The sequence below is a fragment of the Cyanistes caeruleus genome, chromosome 38 (assembly GCF_971803275.1).
Source record: "Cyanistes caeruleus chromosome 38, bCyaCae1.hap1.1, whole genome shotgun sequence".
NCBI lineage: Eukaryota > Metazoa > Chordata > Aves > Passeriformes > Paridae > Cyanistes > Cyanistes caeruleus.
The window spans coordinates 110,222-132,572 of NC_141739.1; the positions used below are offsets into that span (position 1 = coordinate 110,222).

The following is a 22,351-nucleotide window of genomic DNA, read 5'->3' on the forward strand; positions in this document are numbered from 1 at the left end:
GCGCTGATTGGTCCCGGCGCAGCCGTATGTAAATGAAGGGACTGAAGGGCGGGGTGGGGCCTCCCAGTTTTGGGGGGGCAATTCCCAGTTTGGGAAGGGGGGATCCCAAATTTGAGGTGATCCCAGTTTGAAGCAGGGGAGTCCCCATTTTGGGGGCTCGCAGTTTACAGAGGCGCCCCCATTTTGGGGGAATCCCCAGTCTGGAGTCTGCCCGCTTTTGGGGGATCCCCAGTTTAGAGCGGGGACGCCCCCAAGTTCCGGGGGTTTCCGGTTGTTTCCCCCGGTACCTCAGAACGGGTCCCGCCCCCTCACGGCGCTCCCCCCTCACAACAGAGCCTGCGGCGCCCCCTGGCGGCTCGGCGGCCTTCCCGCCTTTTCCCAAGCCCCGCCCCTCCGCTTCGGCCGCGCTCGGGCCGCGCTCGGGCCTTTCCGCCGGGACCGGCGGAGACGGCGGAGGGGGGGGGGGGGGTCTCATTGGCCGGTGCGCTCGCGCCGCCCCCCCTCATTGGCCGCTGCGCTCGCGCCGCTTCCGCCGCGCCCCCCCATTGGCCGCAGCGCTCGCGCCGCCGGTGAGTGACAACCGGGCCCCCCCCTTTCCCCTCAGACCCCCTCCGGGCGCGGGGGTGGTGGGAGGGGGAATCCGCTGCTGCCGCCGCTTCCGCCGTTCTCGGGTAAGGCCCGGTTTTACGGCCTGGAGAGGGGTTTTAGGCCTTGAAAACGGGAGGGCGGCGGCGTCGTGAGGGCCCCGGAACCCTCGAGAATCCCCCCCGGGGCTTTTTCCCGGTGCCCGGCGGGCGCTGCCGGGAGTTGTAGTTCTGAGGGGTGGGGGGGGGAACCCCTGAGGGAGAGGAGGGGCTCTGAGGGGTTGTTTTGAGCGGGAAATTGGGAATTTTGGGGGGTTCCTGAGGGGATTTGGGGTCCCTGAGGGGCTCTGGGGTTGTGTTTTGAGGGGGGGGCGTTTCAGGAGCCTTTGAATGACGGACTCGGAGCCCCCGAGGGGCTCGCGGGGCTGCCTTGAGGGGAAAATTGTGATTTTGATGAATTGGAGGTTCCGGGAGGGTTCCCGGGATGTTTGGAGGGGAAAACCGGGATTTAGGAGGAATTCGGGATTTTCGAGGGGTTCACGGGGTGTTTGGAGAGAAAAAAATGAGATTTTTTTTGGGGGGGGGGGGGGGTTGGAGTCTCTGAGGGGCTCCGGGGTTGGATTTTGAGGGGAAAATTGTGATTTTTTGGGATTTGGGGTTCCTAAGGGGATTTAGGGATTTTTTCTGCGGGAAAAAAATGTTATTTATGAAGAATTTGGGTCCCTGAGGGGTTCTGGGGTTGGATTCTCGGGAGAAATTTGTGTTTTGGGCCAGGGTCCCTTTGCCCCCTCCTCAATTCCTTCTCTCAGCCCCTCAGCCCTGGAAAAAGGGGGAATTTGTCCCTGTTTTTTCCATCTTTTTTGAGTATAATTTCCTAAAAATGCTATGGAAATGATGTAATGATTTCTGCAATTAATTGTTTTAATTAATATTATTAATTACTATTAATTTCCTTTCTCTCCCCCAGTGCTCAGCAGGGATTTGGTGCCCTCAGGCTCAGGTAGGGCTGAAAACACCCCCAAAATCCACCCCAAAAAAATCCCCAAATCCTTGAAACTCCCCCAAAAATTCAGATTCTTCCAAAAGCCGCAAAATCATCATCAAAAAAAACAGGAAGTTTTAATTAAATGTAAAATTCCTTCCCCGAATTTAATTTGTACACAGAAAAACCTCGGGAAAACACCCAAAAACTAAAAAATCTCCCCCAAAATTTTGATCCTTCAAAAAAATAAAATCCGTAATTTTTCCAATAAATCCCAAAACGCCTCCAAAATTCCTTTCTCATCCCCTAAAAAATTCCAGAATCCACCCAAAAATTCAGAAACCCCAGAAATCTCCTCCCAAAAAAGCCCCAAAATATCCCAGAAATCCTCAAAAAATATCCCAGAGCCCCCAAAATTGCAAAGCTCCCCCCAAAAATCCCCCCAAAATTCCCAACCTCACCCCCAAAAATTCCCCCCAGCCCCAATTAACAAACCCTCCCCTAATTAACACCTCCCTCATTATGCAAATGAGCTCCAGGTGCTTTTTGGGGTCCCCCTTTTTCCCTTTTTTCCCTTTTCCCATTTCCCCTTTTCCCATTTTTTCCCCCCAAAATCCCGGGCAGCCCCTGGGGCCCCTCGTTAATGAGTTCCTGATTAATTAATCCCTCGTTAACGAGCTCCCGGCCTGACCTCGTTACGGGAGGGGCCCCCTGGCCCCTTTGGGGGGGGTTGGGATTGGGGCTTTTCCCGGATTTTGGGGGGTTTTGGGAATTATTTGGGAATTTTGAGGTTGAATTTGGGGATGTTTGAGGTTAATTTGGGGTTTCTTGGGATTCATTTGGGGTTTTTGGGAATTCTTTGAGAATTTTGGGGGTTTTTGGGATTAATTTGGGGTTTTGGGAGTTGTTTGAGGCTTTTTGGGAATTATTTGTGATTTTGGGGAATTCTTGGGGAATTTTGGGGAATTTTGTTTTAATTTTAGGAATTGACTCTTCATTCCAGGAGATTTTTTTTTTGGGGAATAAATTTATTACGTTTTAGGGATTTTTGATTCTTTCAGAATTTATTCCCCATTTCTACGAATTTATTCCCCATTTTTGGAATTTTTCCTTGATTTTTGAGGATTTTTCTTTTCCCTTTTCCCACCTCATCCCTCATTTCCCTCATTCCGAACTTTTTTTTCCCCCTCCCGCCGATTTTCCCGGAAAAACTCTGGGAAAAACAAAAAAAAAACCCCAAATTTCCCCATTTCCCCCTCATTTCAACCCCAAATTCCTTCAGAATTCCAGGAATTCCCGCTCAAAACCTTCCCCCTCCTCCTCCAATCCCGGGAATTCTTCGGGAATTCTTAATGAAGAACCCCAATTAACCAAAGGTTGGGGGGGGCGGAGCTTTCCTTAACGAGCTCCGGAATTAACGAGCTCCCCCTTTTCCTCTGGGGGAAAATCCCGGGATTTTGGCTCCTTCCTCCCCCTCTGGAACCTTTTCCCGGCATTCCCGGAATCCCTGGACCGCAGGCAGGTGGGAATTCTCCGGGATTTGGGAAGGCTGACGAAGATTTGGGCTTAATTAACGTTAATTAAGGCGGCGCCATCAGCCAAAGCCGCGGCGGGGCCCGGTTTTATCCCGGTTTTTTCCCGGTTTTTCCAGCTTTTTTCCAGCTTTTTTTTCCGTCACTATTAATTAGGACGATCCCCTTTAATTCCTCATTAATTAATCACCGATTCAACAACTCATTAATGAGTTAACCCCTTAATTTGTGCTCTTTTCTCCTTTATTCCCATTTTTTTTGGGGGGGGATGTTTTCATCCCCCCAAAAAAAAATCTTGGAATTTTTTCCCCCCTTGGGGAAACAACCCCCCCGCGGTCGGGGAGGAATTAAAGCTCATTAAAAGCTCATTAAGAGCTCGTTAAGTTTTAATTACCCCGAGCTGAGGCGCGGGTGGGGTGGAAAGAGTTAAAATTTCCTTGGATTTATCAAAAATCTCGGAGTTAATGATTAAATCCTCCCTTTTCTCCTTCCGGGAGAATTCCCAGGGAAACAAATCCAGGAATCCCAAGGCATTCCAGAACTTCCGGAAATCCCCGGATCCGCGAAAGCTCCGACCCCAACTCCTCATCCCCAAAACCCCGGAATTCCGGGATTTTCCTGGGAATCCCCATCCCGTTAATCCTCTGCTTTCCCCCCCAAGAATTCCGGGATTTTTGGGGGGAATTCCTGGATTTTGGGGGGGGGGAATTCCCAGATTTTTTTTTTGAGTAATTCCCAGAATTTTTTTGAGTAATTCCCAGATTTTCTGGGGGGGAATGCCCGGATTTTTTTTGGGAATTCCCATCCCGTTAATCCTCCTCTTTCCCCACCCCCAGAATTCCCGCCATGCGCCGCCGCCGCCGCTCCAGCCTCTTCCCGCCGCTCATCCCGGAATTCCCGGCTTTTCCCGCCTCCGTCCCGGCTTCGCCATGAGCTCCCTGCCGCCGTTCCCGCCGGGATCATGAATTCCCAGCGCTCCGACATTCCCAGCGTTCCCAAGATGGGCGTCCGGGCCCGCGTGGCCGAGTGGCCGCCGCGCTCCAAAGATTCCAGGGATTCCCCCGGCCCTTCCCGGAGCTTCCCGGGCGGCCAATCCGCCCTCAAAGCCTTTCCCCGCCCGCCCCGGCGCCCCGCCCCGCATTCCAAGGAGGCGGAATTCCAGGAGGGATTCCCGGGAATGCCGCTGAGGCAGCGGAGCAGCAGCGAGGTGACGCTGAGCGAGTGCGATCCCGAGGAAACCCCGGAGACGCGCGGGAATTCCGCCGGCGCCGCCGGGCTCTTCCGGGAATACGGCAGCACCTCTTCCATCGACGTCCAGGGAATTCCCGAGCAAAGCTTCTTCGAGATGCTCAACGAGTTCCGGACTAAGAAACCGGAATTTTCCGGGATCAAAGCGGAAAGCCGGGAAGAGCCGCCCCAGTCCAAGGAGAAACCGCGCCGGCGCTGCCTGAAAAACGACGACTCCATCTTCAAAAAGCTCCGCACTCCCCGGCACGACCCCGACCCCAAAGATCCCGACGATTCCCGCCTTCCCGAGCCGGGAAAGTCTTGGATTTGCCGGAAGAGTTTCGCTCATTTCGACGTCCAGAGCATTTTCTTCGAGGCCGTTTCTCCGGGAATCGCCGGGACCCAGCGGCGGAACACGACCACCGGCGCCTCCGCCGCCTCTGCCGGCTCCGACCCCGCCTTTTCCAGCACCGAGGACCTGAATTCCAAGGAAAACTTGGAGCAGGACCTGGGGGACAACACCAGCAACGAGCTGCTGCTGAGCTGCCCCCACTTCCGCAACGAGATCGGCGGCGGCGCCGGAGAGCGCGACGTCAGCTTCTCCAAATCCGCCTCCCCGGCCGCTCCCGGCGTTTTCACCGAATGCGGCCACGTCGGGAAGCCGACCAACGCCGGCATCTCCGTCCTGGAGTTCCCCAAGGAGCAGCAGAGGAACCCGGAAAGGCTCCGGAATTACAGCGTGGAGCACGTGGATCTGGGAGCGCGCTACTACCGGGATTATTTCCATGGGAAAGGTTCGGGAATCTCCAGAGGGAAGGGAGGGGCGGGATTTGCCCCATCCCGAAATTCCGTGGTTTCCTCTTCTCGAGCCTCCCCAAATTCCCTCTTTTCCCAATTCTTCCCATTTTTTTCCCCTGGATTCCTCACATTTTCTTCCATTTCCCTTCATTTTTCCTGCATTTTTTCCCCCCATTTTTCCCTGAATTTTTCCCCATTTTTCCCTGAATTTTTTCCCTATTTTCCCCCCCATTTTCCCCCCTCCAATTCCCATTTTTCCCGCTTTTCCCCCCAGAACATTCCAACTACTTTGGCGTGGACGAGAAGCTGGGCCCGGTGGCCGTCAGCATCCGCCGGGAAAAGCTGGAGGAGCCTTCGGACCACGGCCCCCAATTCCAGCACCGCCTCATCTTCCGCACCAGCCAGGTCCCAACCGGCCGGGAACGCCGCCGGAATCCCGGGGAAAAAAACGGGATTTGTGTGGAAAATTGGGGGAAATCGGGGAAATTCCCTCCTCAAAGATTGAATCGAGCCCTTGGAATTCCCAAATCCCAGAATCCCCCAAAATCCCAGGGACCCCCCCCCAAATCCAAAGCCTTGGAATTTGGACGTTTGTCCCTGTGGAAATTCCTCAGGAAGAACCTGGGAAATGGTGGATTTGATTCCGGGAAAATTCCCAAAAATGCCCTGGAATTGGTGGATTTATCCCCACGAAAATTCCCTGAAATTCCGGAGGAATTGAGGATTCTTGGGGGAAAAATTCCCTCAATTTTGGGATAAAATTCCCCCAATTTTGTGATAAAATTCCCACAATTTCAGGATAAAATTCCCCCAATTTTGGGATCAAATTCCCACCATTCCCAGCATAAACCCCCCCCAATTCCAGGATAAAACCCCCGGAATTTTCCCTCCTTTCCTCCCCGTTTTCGAGGCGTCCATCCCGGATTCTTTTCCCCGCTTTTGATCCCGGATTTTTCCCGTTTTTCCAGCTGCCCACGCTCCGAGGCTCCATCCTGGAGGACGCCACCCCCAGCGCGTCCAAGGCCGGCTCCATCCGGGGGATCCCGCTCCGGGATGTGCTGGAATTCGTCGTTCCCGAGCTCAACATCCACTGCCTGCGGATGGCGCTGGCCACGCCCAAGGTCCCCGAGCAGCTGCTCAAGCTGGACGAGCAGGGGGTGAGAATTCCCGGGATTTCGGGGGATTCTGGGGATTTTTTTCTGGATTTTCTGGGAATTTTTTTGGATTTTCTGGGAATTTTTGGGAATTTTTTTTTTTTATTTTTTGGGAATTTTTTTGGATTTTTTTTTTTATTTTCTGGGGATTTTTGGGGAATTTTTTGGAGGGGTTTTTTTTTGGATTTTCTGGGATTTTTGGGGGAATTTCTGGGATTTTCTGTGATTCCTTGGATTTGCCATTTTTTGGGAGTGGAATTTATTGGGATTTCCTGCACTTCCCGTAATTCCCACCACCACCCAATCCCAAACATCCCAAAACCCCCAACCCCCCCCCAACCCCCCCGATCCCGAATCTCCCGCGGAACCCCCCGGAACGCGGAATTGCCGTTTTCCCGCAGCTGTGCCGGCGGCACAAGGTGGGAATTCTGTACTGCCGGGCGGGGCAGAGCTCGGAGGAGGAGATGTACAACAACGAATCCGCCGGGCCCGCGCTCGACGAGTTCCTGACGCTCCTGGGAGAGAAGGTTTCCCTCAAATCCTTCCCCAAGTACGCGGCGCAGCTCGACACCAAGAGTGAGTGCCGGCTTTTCCCGGGATCCCGGGGGCTGGGTGGGAGATTCCAGAGATCCCAAAGGTTGGGGGATCCCAAAAATTGGGGGATCCCAAGGGTTGAAGGATCCCAAAGATTGGGTGGAAGATTCCAGAAGTTGGGGGATCCCAAGGGTTGAAGGATTTCAGGAAAGGATCCCAAGAGTTCAGGGATCCCAGGGGGTGAAGGATCCCAAGAGTTTGGGGCAATCCCAGGGGTTGGGTGGTCCCAGTTGGACCCCAAGAGTGAGATTTGGGATTTCACCGGATCCGTGTTTTGGGATTTCACCGGATTTGCTTTTCCCGCGTTTCCGCAGCCGACTCGACGGGCACGCACTCGCTCTACACCACGTACCAGGACTACGAGATCATGTTCCACGTGTCCACCATGCTGCCCTACACCCCCAACAACCGCCAGCAGGTACCGCCGGGAAATCCCGGGAATTCCTGGGAATCCGCTTCCCGGAGATCGGCGCGTCCCGGGGCTTGGGGGGGGCCAGAAATCTGGGAATTCCAAGGGTTGGAGGATCCCAAGGCTCGGATGATCCCAGGGTTGGTTGAGGGATCCAAGGGTTGGAGGATCCCTGAGATCAGGGAATCCCAAGAGTTCCAGGAATCTGGAAATCCAAGGATTCCATGAATTGATGGATCCCAAGGATTGACGGATCCCAAGGATTGACGGATCCCAAGGATTGGTTGATCCCAAGGGTTGAAGGATCCCAAAAGTTGGTCGATCCCAAGGATCGCAGCCTCCCAAGAACCGAGCGATCCCAGACCTTGCTCGGACCCCCCCAAATCTTCATCCCACACGTTCCCAATTCCCTTTTTTTCCCTTCTCCCAACCTTTCCGTTCCCAGCTGCTCCGGAAGCGCCACATCGGCAACGACATCGTCACCATCATCTTCCAGGAGCCGGGCGCGCTGCCCTTCACGCCCCAGAACATCCGCTCGCACTTCCAGCACGTCTTCATCATCGTCCGCGCCCACCAGCCCTGCTCCGACAGCGTCTCCTACAGGTGGATCCCCCTGGAATCCCCCTGGAATCCCCCTGGATCCCTCTGGAATCCCTCTGGATCCCTCCAGAAAAAAATCCCAGAAAAAATCCTGCAAAAATCTCCAAAAAATCGGCAAAAATCTGGAAAAAATTCCATAAAAATCCCACAGAAATTTCCTCAAAGATCACTCAGAAATCCTGCAAAAAATTCGTTAAAAGTCCCACAAAAATTTCCTCAAAAATCCCATAAAAAAACCTGCAAAAAAACCTGGAAAAAGTATCATTAAAATCTGGCAAAAAATTCCTCAAAAGTTCCTTAAAAATCCCGCGGAAAATTCCTTAAAAATCCCGCAAAAACTTCCTCAAAAATCATGTAAAAAATCCTGCAAAAACCTTAAAAAAATCTGTAAAAATTCCCCCCAAAACCCTCTCAAATCCCCCCAAAACCCCCTGACATGCCCGTTTTCCCCCCCAGCGTGGCCGTCACCCGCTCCAAGGACGTCCCTCCCTTCGGGCCCCCGCTGCCCCCGGCCGGCGTCACCTTCCGCCGCTCCGAGCTGTTCCGCGCCTTCCTGCTGGCCAAGGCCATCAACGCCGAGAACGCCGCGCACAAATCGCACAAGTTCCGCACCATGGCCACGCGCACGCGCCACGAGTACCTGCGCGACCTGGCCGAGAACTACGCCGGCGGCTCCCCGCTGGACACGGCCGGCAAGTTCAACCTCATCTCCTTGGCCTCCAAGAAGAAGGAGAAGTGCAAGGCGCGGCCGTCGGCGGAGCTGGACAGCGCCGGCGCCGTCTCCTGGCGCGTCTCCGCCTCGGATTTCGGGCGGGGCGGGGCGGAGATCCCGTGCGTGCTGGGGATCTCCAAGGAGCTGGTGGTCCTGGCGGATCTGGCGGCCAAGGAAGTGGTTTTTAATTGTTTCACCGGGGACGTGATCGGCTGGAGCGCCGAGGGGGCGGCGCTCAGGATCTACCACGGCCGCGGCGACCTGGTGAGCGTCCGGGCGGGCGCCGAGGGCGCCGAGGGATCGGGGGCGGAGGAGGTGAAGGAAATCGTGCAGAGGCTCAAGGTGAGGGGGAATCGGGAAAAATCCGGGATTTTTGGGGGGGAAAATCGAGGAAGGGGGAAAATGAGGAAAAGTTCCCGTCTTTTTGGGATTCTGTTTGGGACTGGGGGGTTTCCGATCCTGTGGGGGGGTTTGGGGGGGATTTCTGGGATTTGGGGGGATTTTGTGGGATTTGGGGAGTCTAGAGGGGGAGATTTGGGATTGTGACATTCCTGAGATTCGGGGAATTCCTGAGATCGGCCAGTCCCAAAGATTGCAGAACCCCAAACCTCGAACCATCCCAACCCCGACCTTCCCTCACATCCCCAAACCCCGAATCCCATGGGATCCCCAAACCCCAAATCCCATGGGATCCCTGACCCCGGATCCGACGGGATCTCTCTCCCACCGCGGATCCGGCGGGATCCCGTCGCAGGCCACCACGCCGGGCTGCGCCACGGTGGACATGACGCTGCGGCGCAACGGGCTGGGCCAGCTGGGCTTCCACGTGCACCCCGACGGCTCCGTGGCCGAGGTGGAGGAGTACGGCTTCGCCTGGCAGGCCGGGCTGCGCCGCGGCAGCCGCCTGCTGGAGGTGTGCAAGGTGGCGGCCGTGGCGCTGAGCCACGAGCAGATGATCGACCTCCTGCGCACCTCGGTCACCGTCACCGTGGTCATCGCGCCGCCGCACGAGGACGGCACGCCCCGGAGGTGGGCGGGGCTTCGGGGGGGGTTGGGTGGTGATGGCGGCGTTTTGGGGGTGGCCTTGGGGACGTCTGGGTGTCCTGGGTGCCATCTTGGTGTCCTGGGTGTCGTTGGTGCCATTCCAGTGCCACTGGTGCCACCTGTTCCCGTCCCCATTCCTGTCCCCGTTCCCATTGTTCCCGTTGTTCCCGTTGTTCCCGTGGTTCCCGTTGTTCCCGTTGTTCCCGTTGTTCCCGTTCCGGTTGTTCCGAGGCCGCCGCTGTTCCCTCAGGGCTTGGTCGGAGGCGCTGCCGGGGCCGGTGGAGCCCAAGGCGGATCCGGAGCCGTTCCCGGAGCCGTTCCCGGAGCCGTTCCCGGATCCTTTCCCGGAGCCGTTCCCGGGAGCTTTCCGGGCCCCGTTCCGGAGCGGGCCGGGCTGGCACCGCGGCAGCGCCAAACGGGCGCCGGCCCCGCCCGGAGCCGCGCACCGCGAGCCTCAGCCCGGCCACGGCAAAAGGTGAATCCCGGGAATCCCCAAATCCTGGGATTCCGGTCCCCCCAAAACCCCCCCGAAATTCCTGGGATTTGGTTCCCCTCGGTTTCCTCCCAAAATTCCTGGAATTCCCTTCAAAATTCCCAGAATTGCCCCCAAAATTCTCAGGATTCCCCTGAATTTTTCCCCTCAATTTTTTAATTTCCTCAATTTTCCCCAATTTTCCCCAATTTTTCCAGGCCCCTGAGTTTCCCGGAGTCGCCTCATTCCAGCGGCTCCTCCGCCTTCCGCCAACCTTCCGGAAGCTTCTCCGCGCCAGGAAGTGCCAAAGGGCCCCCGGAAAGGTGGGAAAAATGGGAAAAATCGGGGGGAAATGGGGAAAAATTGGGAAAATGGGAAATAAGGGGGCAAATGGGGAGAAACCGGGATTTTCCCGGGTGTGGGATCCCCGGAATTCCCGACTTTTTCTCGGCAGGCCGCAGAGGGGGGCGGCGTTCCCAGCGGAGCCGCATCCCGGGAATTCTGGGAATTCTGGGAATTCCGGCCACGCCGAGGCCGCCGGGATCGGACACGAGGGCGGCACTGAGAGGCTCAAGGCAGGTACGGAAATTCGGGAATGGGGAGGGGAAATTTGGGAATGGGGAGGGGAAATTTGGGAATGGGGAGGGGAAATTTGGGAATGGGGAGGGGAAATTCAGGAATGGGGAGGGGAAATTCGGGAATGGGGCAGGAATTTTGGGATCGGGGCTCGGGAGCAGGGGTTGGAATGGCGCCATTCTGATCCCGGCCCATTTCCAAATTCCCGAATTCCCTGCCCCATTCCCGCTCCCATTCCCACATTCCCGATCCCGTTCCGGTGCTTCCAGAGCCCCTCTGGCACATCCCGGCTCCGGCGCGGATTCCCGGGAAGCGCCCGGCGCGTCCCGAGCCCGGCGGGAAGGATTCCCCCAACCGCCTGGCCAAGGTGAGAGCCCGATCCCGGAATTCCCAAAAAACCCCGGAATTCCCAAAAAATCCTCCAAAAATCCCCCCCAACCCCTCAGAATTGCCCAAATCCCTCTGGAATTCTGGGGATTTTTGGGCTCCCGCCCCTCTGGAATTCCCGGCATTCCCGGAATTCCCGCTGTTCCCGCAGCAGGAGCCGCCCCATCCCAGCCCCTCGTCCCTGTCCAGCTCTGCCTCCAGCGAGGCCGAGCCCGACTCCGGCGATTCCCAGAATTCCCGGAAAGGCTCCCGAGGGCCCTGGAATTCCCAGAAAAGCTCCAAGGATTCGGCTCCCGGCAAATCCGGGAATTCCGCCCTTCCCGAGGCTTTCCAAGCCACCAGGTGGGACCCGCGGCCGAATTCCCGCTTTTCCTTTGGTTAAAAATTCCCAGTTTTCAGCTAAAATTCCCGATTTTCCCCCTCCAGGCCTCTCGGCGCTTCCCAGATTTCGGCGCCGGCTCCCAAATCCGGCTTTTCCCAAAGGCCGGGAAGAGCCAAAGGCGCCGCCCCCGGCTGGAGGCGCCCAGACGAGCCCCCAGAGCACAAAAGGTCCCGGCGGAATTCCAGGAAAAATCGGGATTTGGGAGGGGAAAATTTGGGAGGAGAAAATTTGGGATTTTGGATCTTGGAAAGGAGAAATTCTGGGAAAAACTGGGATTTTTGGGGGAAAATTTTGGATTTGGGAGGGGAAATGGGGATTTGGATGGATTTTGGTGGATTTTAATGGGATTTTTGATGGGATTTCCCCTGGAATTTCCATGGAATTCCGGGAATTCCCCCCCAGCCAGGTGAACGTGTTCGGGCAGCCGCGGCTCCGGGCGTCCCTGCGCGATCTCCGCTCCCCCCGGCGCCTCCCCAAATCCTCCATCGAGGACGACCTCAAGCGCCTGATCCTGATGGACAATTCCTGCCCCGAGCCCGAGCCCGCCCCGGTGAGAGCCCACAATTCCCAAAATTCCCGAAATTCCCACAATTCCCGACATTCCCCACATCCCCAACCCCTCCCGGCCCTTTAAATCCTCCCCAAAAACCGGAAATTCCCAAGTTTTTCGCCCCCAAAATGGGAATTTTCACCATTTTTTAGGAAAAAGTTGGAATTTCCGATCTTCTTCCTGAAATTCCCCCAGAATTCCCGAAATTCCCCCAATTCCCAGCCTCTCCCATGCAGGAATTTCCCAGTTTTAGCCCCAAAAGTGGGAAAAATTCCGATTTCATGTGAAAAAATTGGGAATTTCATCATTTTTGTTGGATAAAACCTGGAATTTTCTCAATTTCAATGGAAAAAATTGGGAATTTCCCCGTTTTTAATGGAAAAACTCAGGAATTCCCTGTTTTTATTGGGAAAAAACCCGGAATTTTCACAATTTTGATGGAAAAAATTGGGAATTCTCCATTTTTGCCGGGAAAACCTCGGGAATTCCCGGTTTTCCCGGGACGGGAACGGCCGGGGCGGGTTTGGGAATTCCCGGGATGCCGGGAATGTTGGGAATTTTGGGAATTCCGGGAATTGCAGGCACTGCCCAGGACGCTGTCGGACGAGAGCCTCTGCGGGGGGCGCGGCCCCTCCCCCACCCCGCGCCGGGAGATTCCCAAGGATTTCCCGGGAAGCGCCGGGAGCGGCACCCGGACCCTGCCCGGCCGCAGCGGCCACCACGGGACCGGGAAAACGGGTACGGAAAAACGGGAATGGCGGGGGGGGTTTTGGGAATTTTGGGGAATTTTTTGAGGAATTTTTTGGGGGATTTTTAGGGAATTTTTTTTTATTTTTCTGGAATTTTTTTGAGGATTTTTTTTTTATTTTTTGGGAATTTTTAGGGATTTTTTTGGGAGAGTTCTTTTGGGAATTATTGGGGAAATTTGGGGGGGATTTATTTTTTTTTTTTTGGGAATTGAGGAATTTCCTGCATTTTGGGGCAGGTTTGGGTTGGGGAAGCGGCTTTTGGGTGGAAAAAGGGGGATTTTGGGGGGGTTTTCCCCAGGATTTTGGTGTTTTTGGGGGGGTTGCTGGTGGGATTTTTCTGGGATTTGTTGGGATTTTGGGAATTTCGGGAATTTTGGGCGTTTCCAGGGGCCGTGGGGCGCCTGGAGCCGGGGCTGATCCCGCTGCCGGACACGGCCGGGCTGGAGTGGGCGACGCTGGTGAGCGCGGCCAAGGCCTACGAAGGTGAGAGGGGAAAACGTGGAAAAAACGGGAATTTGGGATGGGAAAAAACGGGAAATAAAATGGGAATTTGGGATCCCAAAGATGGGAATTTGGGGATCTGGAAAATGGGAAAAAACAGGAATTGGACATCGGAAAAATGGACAAAAATGGGAATTTGGGATCCTGAAAAACAGGAAAAAGCGGGAATTCGGGATCCCAAAAAGTGGGAATTTGGGGGGGATTTGGGAGAATTTTTGGTCATTTGGGGATATTTTTGGGGATATTTTTGGGGTGATTTTGGGGCTATTTCAGGTGGTTTTGGGCTGATTTTGGGTGTTTTTGCCGTTCCAGTGCAGCGCGCCGTGTCCCTGTTCTCGCTCACCGACCCCGCCCTGAGCCCGGAGCCGCCCCCCGCCCCTCCCCCACCCCGGGGGGCGCCCCTCCCCCCCCTCAGGTACCCCCGGAATCCGGGAACCCCAAAAATCCAGGATGGGGGAGGGAAGGAATGGGGGAGGGGAAATAAAATCTGGGAGGGGATTTGGGGGGGAAAAATGGGAATTTGGGGGGCGGAAAAAAATGGGAATTTGGGGGGGAAATTGGGAATTTGGGGGTTTTAGGGTTGGTTTGGGAGGGAATTTGGGAGATTTGGGGGGATTTTGGGGAGGAAAACGGGGAATTTGAAGGGATTTGGGGGCTTTGGGGAAGGAATTTGTGGAACAAAAAAAATGGGAATTTTGGGGGGGTTTTGAGCCATTTTTTTCCCCTCATTTTGGGCCGTTTTGGGGCTTTTTTCCCCTTCTTTTCCCATTCCCGCCCCTCCCAATCCCAAATTTCCCCCCCAGCCCCTCCCCCGCCCCCCTGGATCTCCCGGGAAAAGTTTCCCAGTTGGAGGCGATGCTGAAGCAGCTCCACAGCGACCTGGAGAAGGTGAGGGGCAGCCAAAATCCAACATATTCCCCCCAAAATCCCCATTTCCCCCTCCAAAATCCCCATTTTCTCCTCCAAATTCCCGTCATTCCTTAAAAATCTCCATTTTTCCCACCAAATTTCCCAATTTTCACTGAAAAATGCCAAAAACCCCAAAAAAACCCCATTTTTCCTTAAAAAAATCCCTGTTTTTTCCTAAAAAATCCCCATTTTTCCCCCAAATCCCTGTTCCCCCCCCCCCCGCGTTCGGACATTCACGGAATTCCCGGATTTTCCCCCCAGGAGAAGCAGGACAAGGTTTTCCTGCAGGCCGAGGTCGCCAACCTGCGGCAGAACAACCGGCGGCTGCAGCAGGAGTCGAGCTCGGCCGCGCGGCAGCTCCGGCGCTTCGCCAGGATCTTCTCGGGAGCCCCGGAGCACCCGGAGCCGTGAGCGGGATCCGCCGGGATCCACCGGGATCTGCTGGGATCCGTCGGGATCCATCGGGACGGGGAAATCCCCCTGGAATTGTGATGGATCCCATCGGGATCGGCGGCTCCGGCGCCTCAGCAGAGCCCTGGGAGGATCTGGAGGGGTCTGGGATCGGTCTGGGATCCACCAGGATCCGTTTGGGATCCGGGATCGGGTTTGGATCCGTTCGTTTGGATCCGTTTGGGGCCGGGGAGGCTCCGCGGGATCCCAGCCCAGAATTCCCAGAGAAGATTCCGGAAGGATCCGGGACCTGCCCGACGGGACCCGGAACGTTCCAGAACTTTCCCAAAGGGGACCAAGGAAATCCAGGGGGATCTGGAACCTTCCCGAGGGATCCGGGGGCGTTCCGGGGAATTCCAGAAGCTTCCGGAGGGATCCAGAACATTCCAAAGAGACTCCAGAGGCTCCCAGCAGATCCAGAACATTCCAGAGGGATTCCAGAACATTCCAGAGGGATCCGGAGCCTTCCCAGGAATTCCCGGATTTTTCCCGGATTTTTTCCGGAATGTTCCGCCGGTGCTTCCGAAGGGGATCCAGAACCTCCCGGGGAATTCCAGAACTTTCCGGAGCCATCCCAAAACTTTTCCAGGTGCTTCCAGAGGGGATCCGGAACTTTGGTGGGATTCCAGAACTTTCCAGGGAATTCCTGGACTTTCCAGGGAATTCCAGAACTTTCCCTGGGATTCCGGAGGCTTCCGGGCCCCTCCCAAGGCAATAAGAGCCCCTCCCCCTCCCGGGGGGGCGGAGCTCCAAGCTCATTAATAATAATGAATAATTCATGAGGAACAACCAATAATAATTAAGGAGCTTCCAGGCACTTTCATCCCCCCCCCAAAAATTCCCAAAAAATTCCCTAAATTATTTCCTGGAGCGGCTCAGGGTTTAAAACCCCCTCCCCCCATTCCCAAAATTCCCAAAAATCCCCAAATTCCCCCCAAAATTCCTGAAATTCCCTTGTTTTTAAAACACTATATTTGTATAAATGGCACCGCCTCCATCCCAAATCCCGGAATTTTTTTTTTTCCAGGATTTTTTTTTTAATTTTTGGCGTTTTCGGGATGAGGAAAAAAAAAAAAATTCCCACCCAAAAAATTTTGGGATTTTTTTGTTTTTTTCCCCCTTTTCCGTTCCCTCCTTTTTTGTCTTATTTAATCCCCTCCCCCTCCCCCTTCCCATTCCCGGTTTTTGGTGGATTGGAATAAAAATTCCCGGAAAATTTCGTTCTCCTAAGTTTGGGTTTTGGGGGGAAAATCGAGAATTTGAGTTTCCCTGGAATTTTTGGGGATCCCAGAGGGGTTTGGGGGGGATTTTGGGGTCAATTTGGGGGATTTGGGGTCACTTTGGGGGTCATTTTTGAGGTGATTTTTGGGGTCGTTTTAGGGGTGTTTGGGTCATTTTTTGGGGTAATTTTGGGGTGATTTCAGGGTGATTCTTGGGGTGACTCCTGGGCTCAGTTTTGGGGTGATTTGGGGGTGATTTGGGGGCGATTCTGGGCTCAGTTTTGGGGTCACTCTGTCCAGCGGTGGCCGCAGTGCGGGGCCGTGCACACGTAGTAAAGCCTCATCGCGTCCTGTGGGATTTGGGAACAAATTCCTGCAGAATTTCCCTTCCCAAAAAACCCCAAAATGCCCCAAAATCCCCCCAAAAAAACCCTCCTGGAACCTCCCGAAAAATCCCAAAAAAAACTCTCAAAAATCCCCCCCCAAAATCCCCCAAATCCTCCCAAAAAAACCCCAAAATTCCCAAAGACCCCTCCCCAAAAACCCCCTGGGAACCCCCCCCAAAAAAATCCCCAAAAACTCCAAGACCCCTCCCCAAAATCCCTCAAACCTCCCCCCCCCCCCAAAAAACCCCAAATCCCCAGGGCCCCCCCCCCAAAATCCCCTGGGACCCCCCCTAAAAAATCCCGAAATTCCCAACAAAACCGCCCAAAAAACCCCAAATCCCAAAAATTCCCCCAAAACCCTCGGGGACTTCGGGGGTTTTGGATTTTTTGGGGTTTTTTTTGGGGAGGATTTTGGGTGTTTTCGGGAGGGTTTGGGGTATTTTTGGGGTGTTTTTGGGATGTTTTTAGGGTGTTTTTAGGGTGTTTTTGGGGTGTTTTTTGGGTGTTTTCGGGAGGGTTTGGGGTGGGCTCTGACCTCGGCGCGGGCGCTGTGGGACTGGAAGAACACGGCCTCCTTGTGCCCGCACCTGCACACGGCAACGGCGTCCAGGGGTGTCCCCAGGTGTGTCCCCAGCTCCCCCAGGTGTCCCCAGGTGTGTCCAAAGGGCCCCCCAGGTGTCCCCATGTCCCCCCAGGTGTCCCCTGGTGTCTCCATGTCCCCCCAGGTGTCCCCAGGTGTGTCCCCAGGTGTCTCCATGTCCCCCCAGCTCCCCCCAGGTGTCCCCAGGTGTCTCCATGTCCCCCCAGGTGTCCCCTGGTGTCTCCATGTCCCCCCAGGTGTCCCCAGGTGTGTCCCCAGGTGTCTCCATGTCCCCCCAGGTGTCCCCAGGTGTGTCCCCAGGTGTCTCCATGTCCGCCCAGGTGTCCCCATGTCCCCCCCATGTCCCCCCTGCTCACTTCTGGCAGGGGTGATCCTCGGTTCGGGGCAGGGTGGGGTCCTGGGACACGTCAGCGATGATTTGGGTCAGCTCGCTGGGAGACAGGCACGGCCCTGCTGCACAGACCCGCCCCAGAAACACCCAAAACCACCCAAAATACACCCAAATACAACCAGAAATACACCCCAAATACACCCCAAAATACACCCAAATACAACCAGAAATACACCCCAAATACACCCCAAAATACACCCAAATACAACCAAAAATACACCCAAAAATACACCCCAAATACACCCAAAATACAACCAAAAATACACCAAAAAATACACCCAAAACCACCCCGAAATACACCCGAAATACACCCCAAAATACACCCAAAATACATCCCAAAATACACCCCAAATACAACCAAAAATACACCCAAAAATATACCCAAAATACACCCCAAAAACAACCCAAAATACACCCCAAATACACCCAAAAAATATACCCCAAAGACACCTAAAATACACCCCAAACATACCCCAAAACACACCTAAAATACACCCAAAATACACCAAAAAATGCACCCCAAATGCACCTAAAATACGCCCAAAGATACACCCCAAATCTGGGAATATTTGGGAATATTTGGGAATATTTAGGGAATGTTTAGGGATATTCAGGGATATTTAGGGAATGTTTAAGGAATATTTAGGGAATGTTTGTGGCTCTCACTCCACTTCGTGCGTGATCTTGTTGACGTAGATGCAGCTGTTGTCGGCCTCCTGCTGGTAATCGCAGTTCCTGCACTGGAACCCAAACTGGGATGGACTGGGAGGGACTGGGACAAACTGGGGAGAACTGGGGGAGGGAACTGGGAGGGACTGGGACAAACTGGGACAGACTGGGAGGGCCCGGGCCCAGTCCAGAACTGGTCCCAGTTTGGGCACTCACGGCATAGAGCAGGATCCGGTTCTCCTTGTCCTCCTTGGGGTACAGCATGTTGTTACTGGGCAAACTGGGATTACTGGGAGGCTCCGAGGGGGGAAATCCCCCGTTTTCCCTCACAAAATCCCCAGTTTTCCCTTACAAAATTCCCAGTTTTCCCCCCTCACAATTCCCGGGTTTTCCCCTCACAATTCCCAATTTTCCCCCTCACGATTCCCGCTGTTCCCTTCACGGTTCCCGCCATTCCCCGCTGTACCCGCCTGCCCCCCCCCGCCACTTCTCCCCGCAGCATTCCCGGCGCATTCCCGCTGGTTTCCCCCCCGAATTCCTGGCTTTTCCCGGCTTTTCCCGGCTTTTCCCGGAGTTTTCCCTCACCATTCCTGGCAGAAGCGGATCCCCACGAAGCCGGGCTCGTACGCGCCCTCCCCGTCCATGGCTGCGCCCACACGCCCCTTTCCCCCGCCTCCCTCATCCCATTGGTCAAACCACCCGTCAATCATCCGCTTTCCCTCTTCTCATTGTTCAAGACTCCTCCAGCCGCGCCAATTGCATATTCTTATTGGAAGAGTCTCTTTGCCCCTCCTTTCTCTTATTTCTATTGGTCCAGTCTCATTTTAGCACCTCCTTTCTTTCTTCTTATTGGCTGAGCCTCTTTTCTCCCCTCCCTTTCTCTCCTTCTATTGGTCAACCCTCATTTATCCCGCCTGCTTCTGCGTCTATTGGGTGACTTTCACTTCGTCCCTCCTTCTCTCCATAGCTATTGGTTGCTTTGCATCACGTGACATCATCCGCCAGCTCTGATTGGCCGCTCCCTCACCGGTCCCGGCTGTGGCGGCCCGTGAAGGTTCCAGAATCGGCTCCGGTTCGGGCGGTCCCGGAACCGTTCGGGGCTCCCGGTTCGGGGGAGCCGGCGGCTCCCGGAGGGGCTCCCGCTTCGGGGGAGCCGGAGGAGCTCCCGGAGGGGCTCCGGGAGGGGCCGGGCGTGTCCGGGCGCCCGGTTCGGTCCGGGTTGGGCGGGGCCGGCTCGGTACCGGCTCGGTGGCGGGGCCATGAACGGCGGCGGGGCCGGGCCGGGCCCGGTGTGGCTGGCGGTGAGCAGCTCCTTGAACGCTTTCCGTGCCTGCAAACGCTTCTCGCCCGCGCTCACCATCGCCGAGCTCAAGGTACCGGGCCGGGAGAACCGGGATAACCCGACCGGGATAACGGGATCCGGGATAACCGGGATAACGGGAACCGGGATAACCGGACCGGGATAACCGGGATAACAGAGCCTCAAACCCAACCTGGGAGCGCTGGGACTCCCAGTGACCCCTCCCAATGCGAACTGGGAGTTACTGGAGGGATTCCTGCGGCAATCCCAGTGCTCCCAGTAACCCCAGTGTCCGTTCCCAGTGCTCCCAGTAACCCCGGGATCCATTCCCAGTGCTCCCAGTAACCCCAGTTCCATTCCCAGTGCAAACTGGAGCTGGTGGTGGGCTCCCCAGCCTCGTGCATGCAGCTGGAGCTGTTCGGGGCCCAGGACGAGCCCCTGGGGCCGCTGGACTGCGACGAGGCCCTGCTGGGCTCCTTCCCCATCAGCGACGGCTGCAGGATCCACGTGAGTCACCTGTGTCACCTGTGTGTCACCTGTGTCACCTCAGTGTCACCTGTGTGTCACCTCCTGTGTCACCTCCTGTGCCATCCCCCTTCCCCTTCCCCATCAGCGACGGCTGCAGGGTCCATGTCAGTGTCACCTCCTGTCACCTCAGTGTCACCTGTGTCACCTGTGTGTCACCTGTGTCACCTCCTGTCACCTCCTGTCACCTCAGTGTCACCTGTGTCACCTCCTGTGTCACCTCTTGTCCCCTATGTGTGTCTCGGTGCCATCTCCCCATGTCCCCCTGATGTCCCCCTGGTGTCCCCCATGTCCTGATGTCCCCCTGTCCCCACAGGTGACCGACCGCAGCGGGGCCCGTGCGGGGCAGTTTGAGGACCTGAGCCAGGTGGCCAAATACGAGATGGCCGAGAGTGACTACGACAAGAGGACAGGTGGGACAGGGGACAGGAGGGGACAGGGGGACAGGACAGGGGGACACGGGGGGACACTGGGGACAGGGGACAGCAGGGACAGGGGGACACTGGGGGCTGGGAGATGTTGGGGACATTGGGGACACAGAGCGGGGCCACTGGCACCGGGATCGGGATCGGGATTGAGATCAGGGATCAGGATCGGGATGAGGATGAGGATGAGGATTGGGATGAGGATGGGGATAAGGATGAAGATGAGGATGAGGATGGGGATGAGGATCAGGATGAGGATTGCGATGAGGATGAGGATGAGGATGAAGATGAGGATGAGGATGGGGATGGGGATGAGGATGAGGATGGGGATGGGGATGAGGATGAGGATGGGGATGAGGATGAGGATTGGGATGGGGATGGGGATGAGGATGGGGATGGGGATGGGGATGAGGATGAGGATGGGGATGAGGATGAAGATGAGGATGAGGATGAGGATGAGGATGGGGATGGGGATGAGGATGAGGATGAGGATGAGGATGGGGATGGGGATGGGGATGAGGATGAGGATGAGGATGAGGATGAGGATGTCCCTGTCCCCGCAGAGTCCATGCGCTCGTTCCTGCGGCAGCGCTCCTGGGGCCGCTGGGACCAGGATCGGGAGCGGGAGCGGGAGCAGGAGCGGGAGCAGCGCCGGGCTCAGGAGGCGGCGGCGGCGGCGGCGTTGCCGCTCGGCGCTCGCTGCGAGGTTCGTGTCCCGGGCCAGCCCCGCCGCAGGGCCACCATCGCCTTCGTGGGTGCGTGTCCCCTCCCCCGCCCTCCCTGCCCCTTCCGGAACCTTCCCGGGGAAAATTCCCGCTCCTTTTCCCGCTTTTGCTGATTTTCCTCCCTCTCCGAAGGCGAGACGGATTTCAAGCCGGGGTTTTGGGTTGGGGTGCGCTACGACGAACCGCTGGGCAAGCACGACGGGAGGTGAGGGGTCCTGGGGGGGTTTGGGGGGTCCTGAGGGCTCCTGGGGGGATTTTGGGAGGGTTTGGGGGGGGTCTGGGGGGGATTTTGGGGGGTCTGGGGGGGATTTGGGGGGGACTTGGGGGGTCCTGGAGGGGTCTAGGGGTATTCAGGGGGTCCTGGGGGGGTTCAGGGGGTCTTGGAGGGGTCTGGGGGGTCCTGAGGGGGACTTTGGGGGGGTTTTGGGGGGTCCTGAACTGCCTTTGAGGGAATTGTGAGATGTTTTTTGGGCTAATTCAGGGAGGAAATTCCACCCCAAAATCCCCAATTTCCCGTTTTTCTCCCCAAATCCCCGTTTTCTCTCCCCAAATCCCCGTTTTCCTCCCCGAATCCCTCCCCCCCAGCGTGGGCGGCCGCCGTTACTTCGAGTGCCCCCCGAAATACGGCGCCTTCGTCAAGCCCCAGAACGTCGTCCCCGGCGACTTCCCCGAGGAGGACGACGGCCTGGACGAAGAACTCTGACGGGACCCCCCAAAAACCCCCAAAAGCCCCCAAAATTCCGGCGTCTTCCCGCTTTTTTTTGGGGTTATTCCGTCGATTTCCGGGAAAAGCGGGTTTGGTTTTGGGGGAGGGGACAGAACGGCGCCGTGGGCGGGGCTTTCCCGCCTCCTCTGGAGGCTCCGCCCCCTCCCGGGGGGGGTTGGGACTTGGGGGATCCCAAAATTCCCCAAATTCCTCCCGGGATTCCCAAAATTCGCCCCCTCCCCCACCCCGGGACTGCCCCATGGTGGGCGTGGCTTTGGGTGGGTGGGCGTGGTTTGAGCGTTCAGCCAATCAGAGCGCTCCTGGGGGTGGCTAAAGGGGCATGGCCAAGGTGTGGATAGGACACGCCCCTCTCGGCCCCTCCCCCACCCCCAAAAGGCGTTTTAAGGTGAAAAATTCGAGTTTTGGTCATTTTTGGGGAAAAATGGCGGCACTTCCGGAGCGGTGACCAATCACAGCAGGGGAGGGTGGGGCTATGGTGATTGACAGGTGCCTCAGCCAATGGGAGTACATGGAGGGAAGGGGCGTGGTCGGTGCATTTTAATGAGGGGTCAAAGGGGCGTGGCCTGGATTTGGGAATGGGGGGGGAGTTCCCAGTTGGGTCCCAGTTCCCAGATCAATCCCAGTCCAATCCCAGTTCCCAATTCCCAGTTCAATCCCAGTTCCCATTAATTCCCAGTTCCCATTAATTCCCAATTCCCATTAATTCCCAGTTTCCCCATTCCAATCCCAGTTCCCCGTTCCCAATTCCCAGTTTCCAATCCCATCCCCCT

At 56.1% G+C, this 22,351-nt stretch overlaps 3 protein-coding genes across 5 annotated transcripts; 2 read left to right on the forward strand and 1 right to left on the reverse strand.

Annotated features, from left to right (window-relative positions):
- The first annotated feature begins 379 nt into the window (after window positions 1–379).
- Window positions 380–15,828, forward strand: SIPA1L3 (signal induced proliferation associated 1 like 3). Of its 3 annotated transcripts, none has more exons than XM_086871924.1 (22): window positions 380–569; window positions 1,552–1,584; window positions 3,935–5,119; window positions 5,398–5,528; window positions 6,092–6,280; window positions 6,679–6,853; window positions 7,186–7,289; window positions 7,726–7,883; window positions 8,337–8,934; window positions 9,347–9,621; window positions 9,887–10,111; window positions 10,327–10,431; window positions 10,563–10,687; window positions 10,954–11,051; window positions 11,226–11,413; window positions 11,498–11,620; window positions 11,856–12,003; window positions 12,585–12,741; window positions 13,140–13,235; window positions 13,566–13,668; window positions 14,057–14,141; window positions 14,424–15,828. In XM_086871924.1, the coding sequence occupies exons 3-22, from the start codon at window positions 4,060–4,062 to the stop codon at window positions 14,571–14,573; spliced, it is 4,293 nt and encodes a 1,430-aa protein (XP_086728050.1). In that variant the 5' UTR covers window positions 380–569; window positions 1,552–1,584; window positions 3,935–4,059; the 3' UTR covers window positions 14,574–15,828. The 3 variants fall into 3 exon arrangements, with proteins under 3 accessions (XP_086728050.1, XP_086728049.1, XP_086728051.1); XM_086871923.1 differs by lacking the exon at window positions 380–569 and adding an exon at window positions 578–671; XM_086871925.1 differs by lacking the exon at window positions 380–569 and adding an exon at window positions 594–671 and having other exon boundaries at window positions 11,223–11,413.
- Window positions 15,567–18,564, reverse strand: POLR2I (RNA polymerase II subunit I). Its single transcript, XM_086871932.1, has 6 exons — window positions 18,465–18,564; window positions 18,096–18,150; window positions 17,877–17,950; window positions 17,176–17,250; window positions 16,754–16,805; window positions 15,567–16,182 (listed from the first exon to the last, which is right to left on the reverse strand). The coding sequence occupies exons 1-6, from the start codon at window positions 18,521–18,523 to the stop codon at window positions 16,120–16,122; spliced, it is 378 nt and encodes a 125-aa protein (XP_086728058.1). The 5' UTR covers window positions 18,524–18,564; the 3' UTR covers window positions 15,567–16,119.
- A 321-nt stretch (window positions 18,565–18,885) lies between these two features.
- Window positions 18,886–21,974, forward strand: TBCB (tubulin folding cofactor B). The gene is made up of 6 exons (XM_086871928.1): window positions 18,886–19,252; window positions 19,543–19,686; window positions 20,021–20,117; window positions 20,693–20,884; window positions 20,987–21,059; window positions 21,440–21,974. Exons 1-6 carry the CDS (start codon window positions 19,139–19,141, stop codon window positions 21,555–21,557), a joined length of 738 nt encoding a protein of 245 aa, XP_086728054.1. The 5' UTR covers window positions 18,886–19,138; the 3' UTR covers window positions 21,558–21,974.
- Window positions 21,975–22,351: the final 377 nt, after the last annotated feature.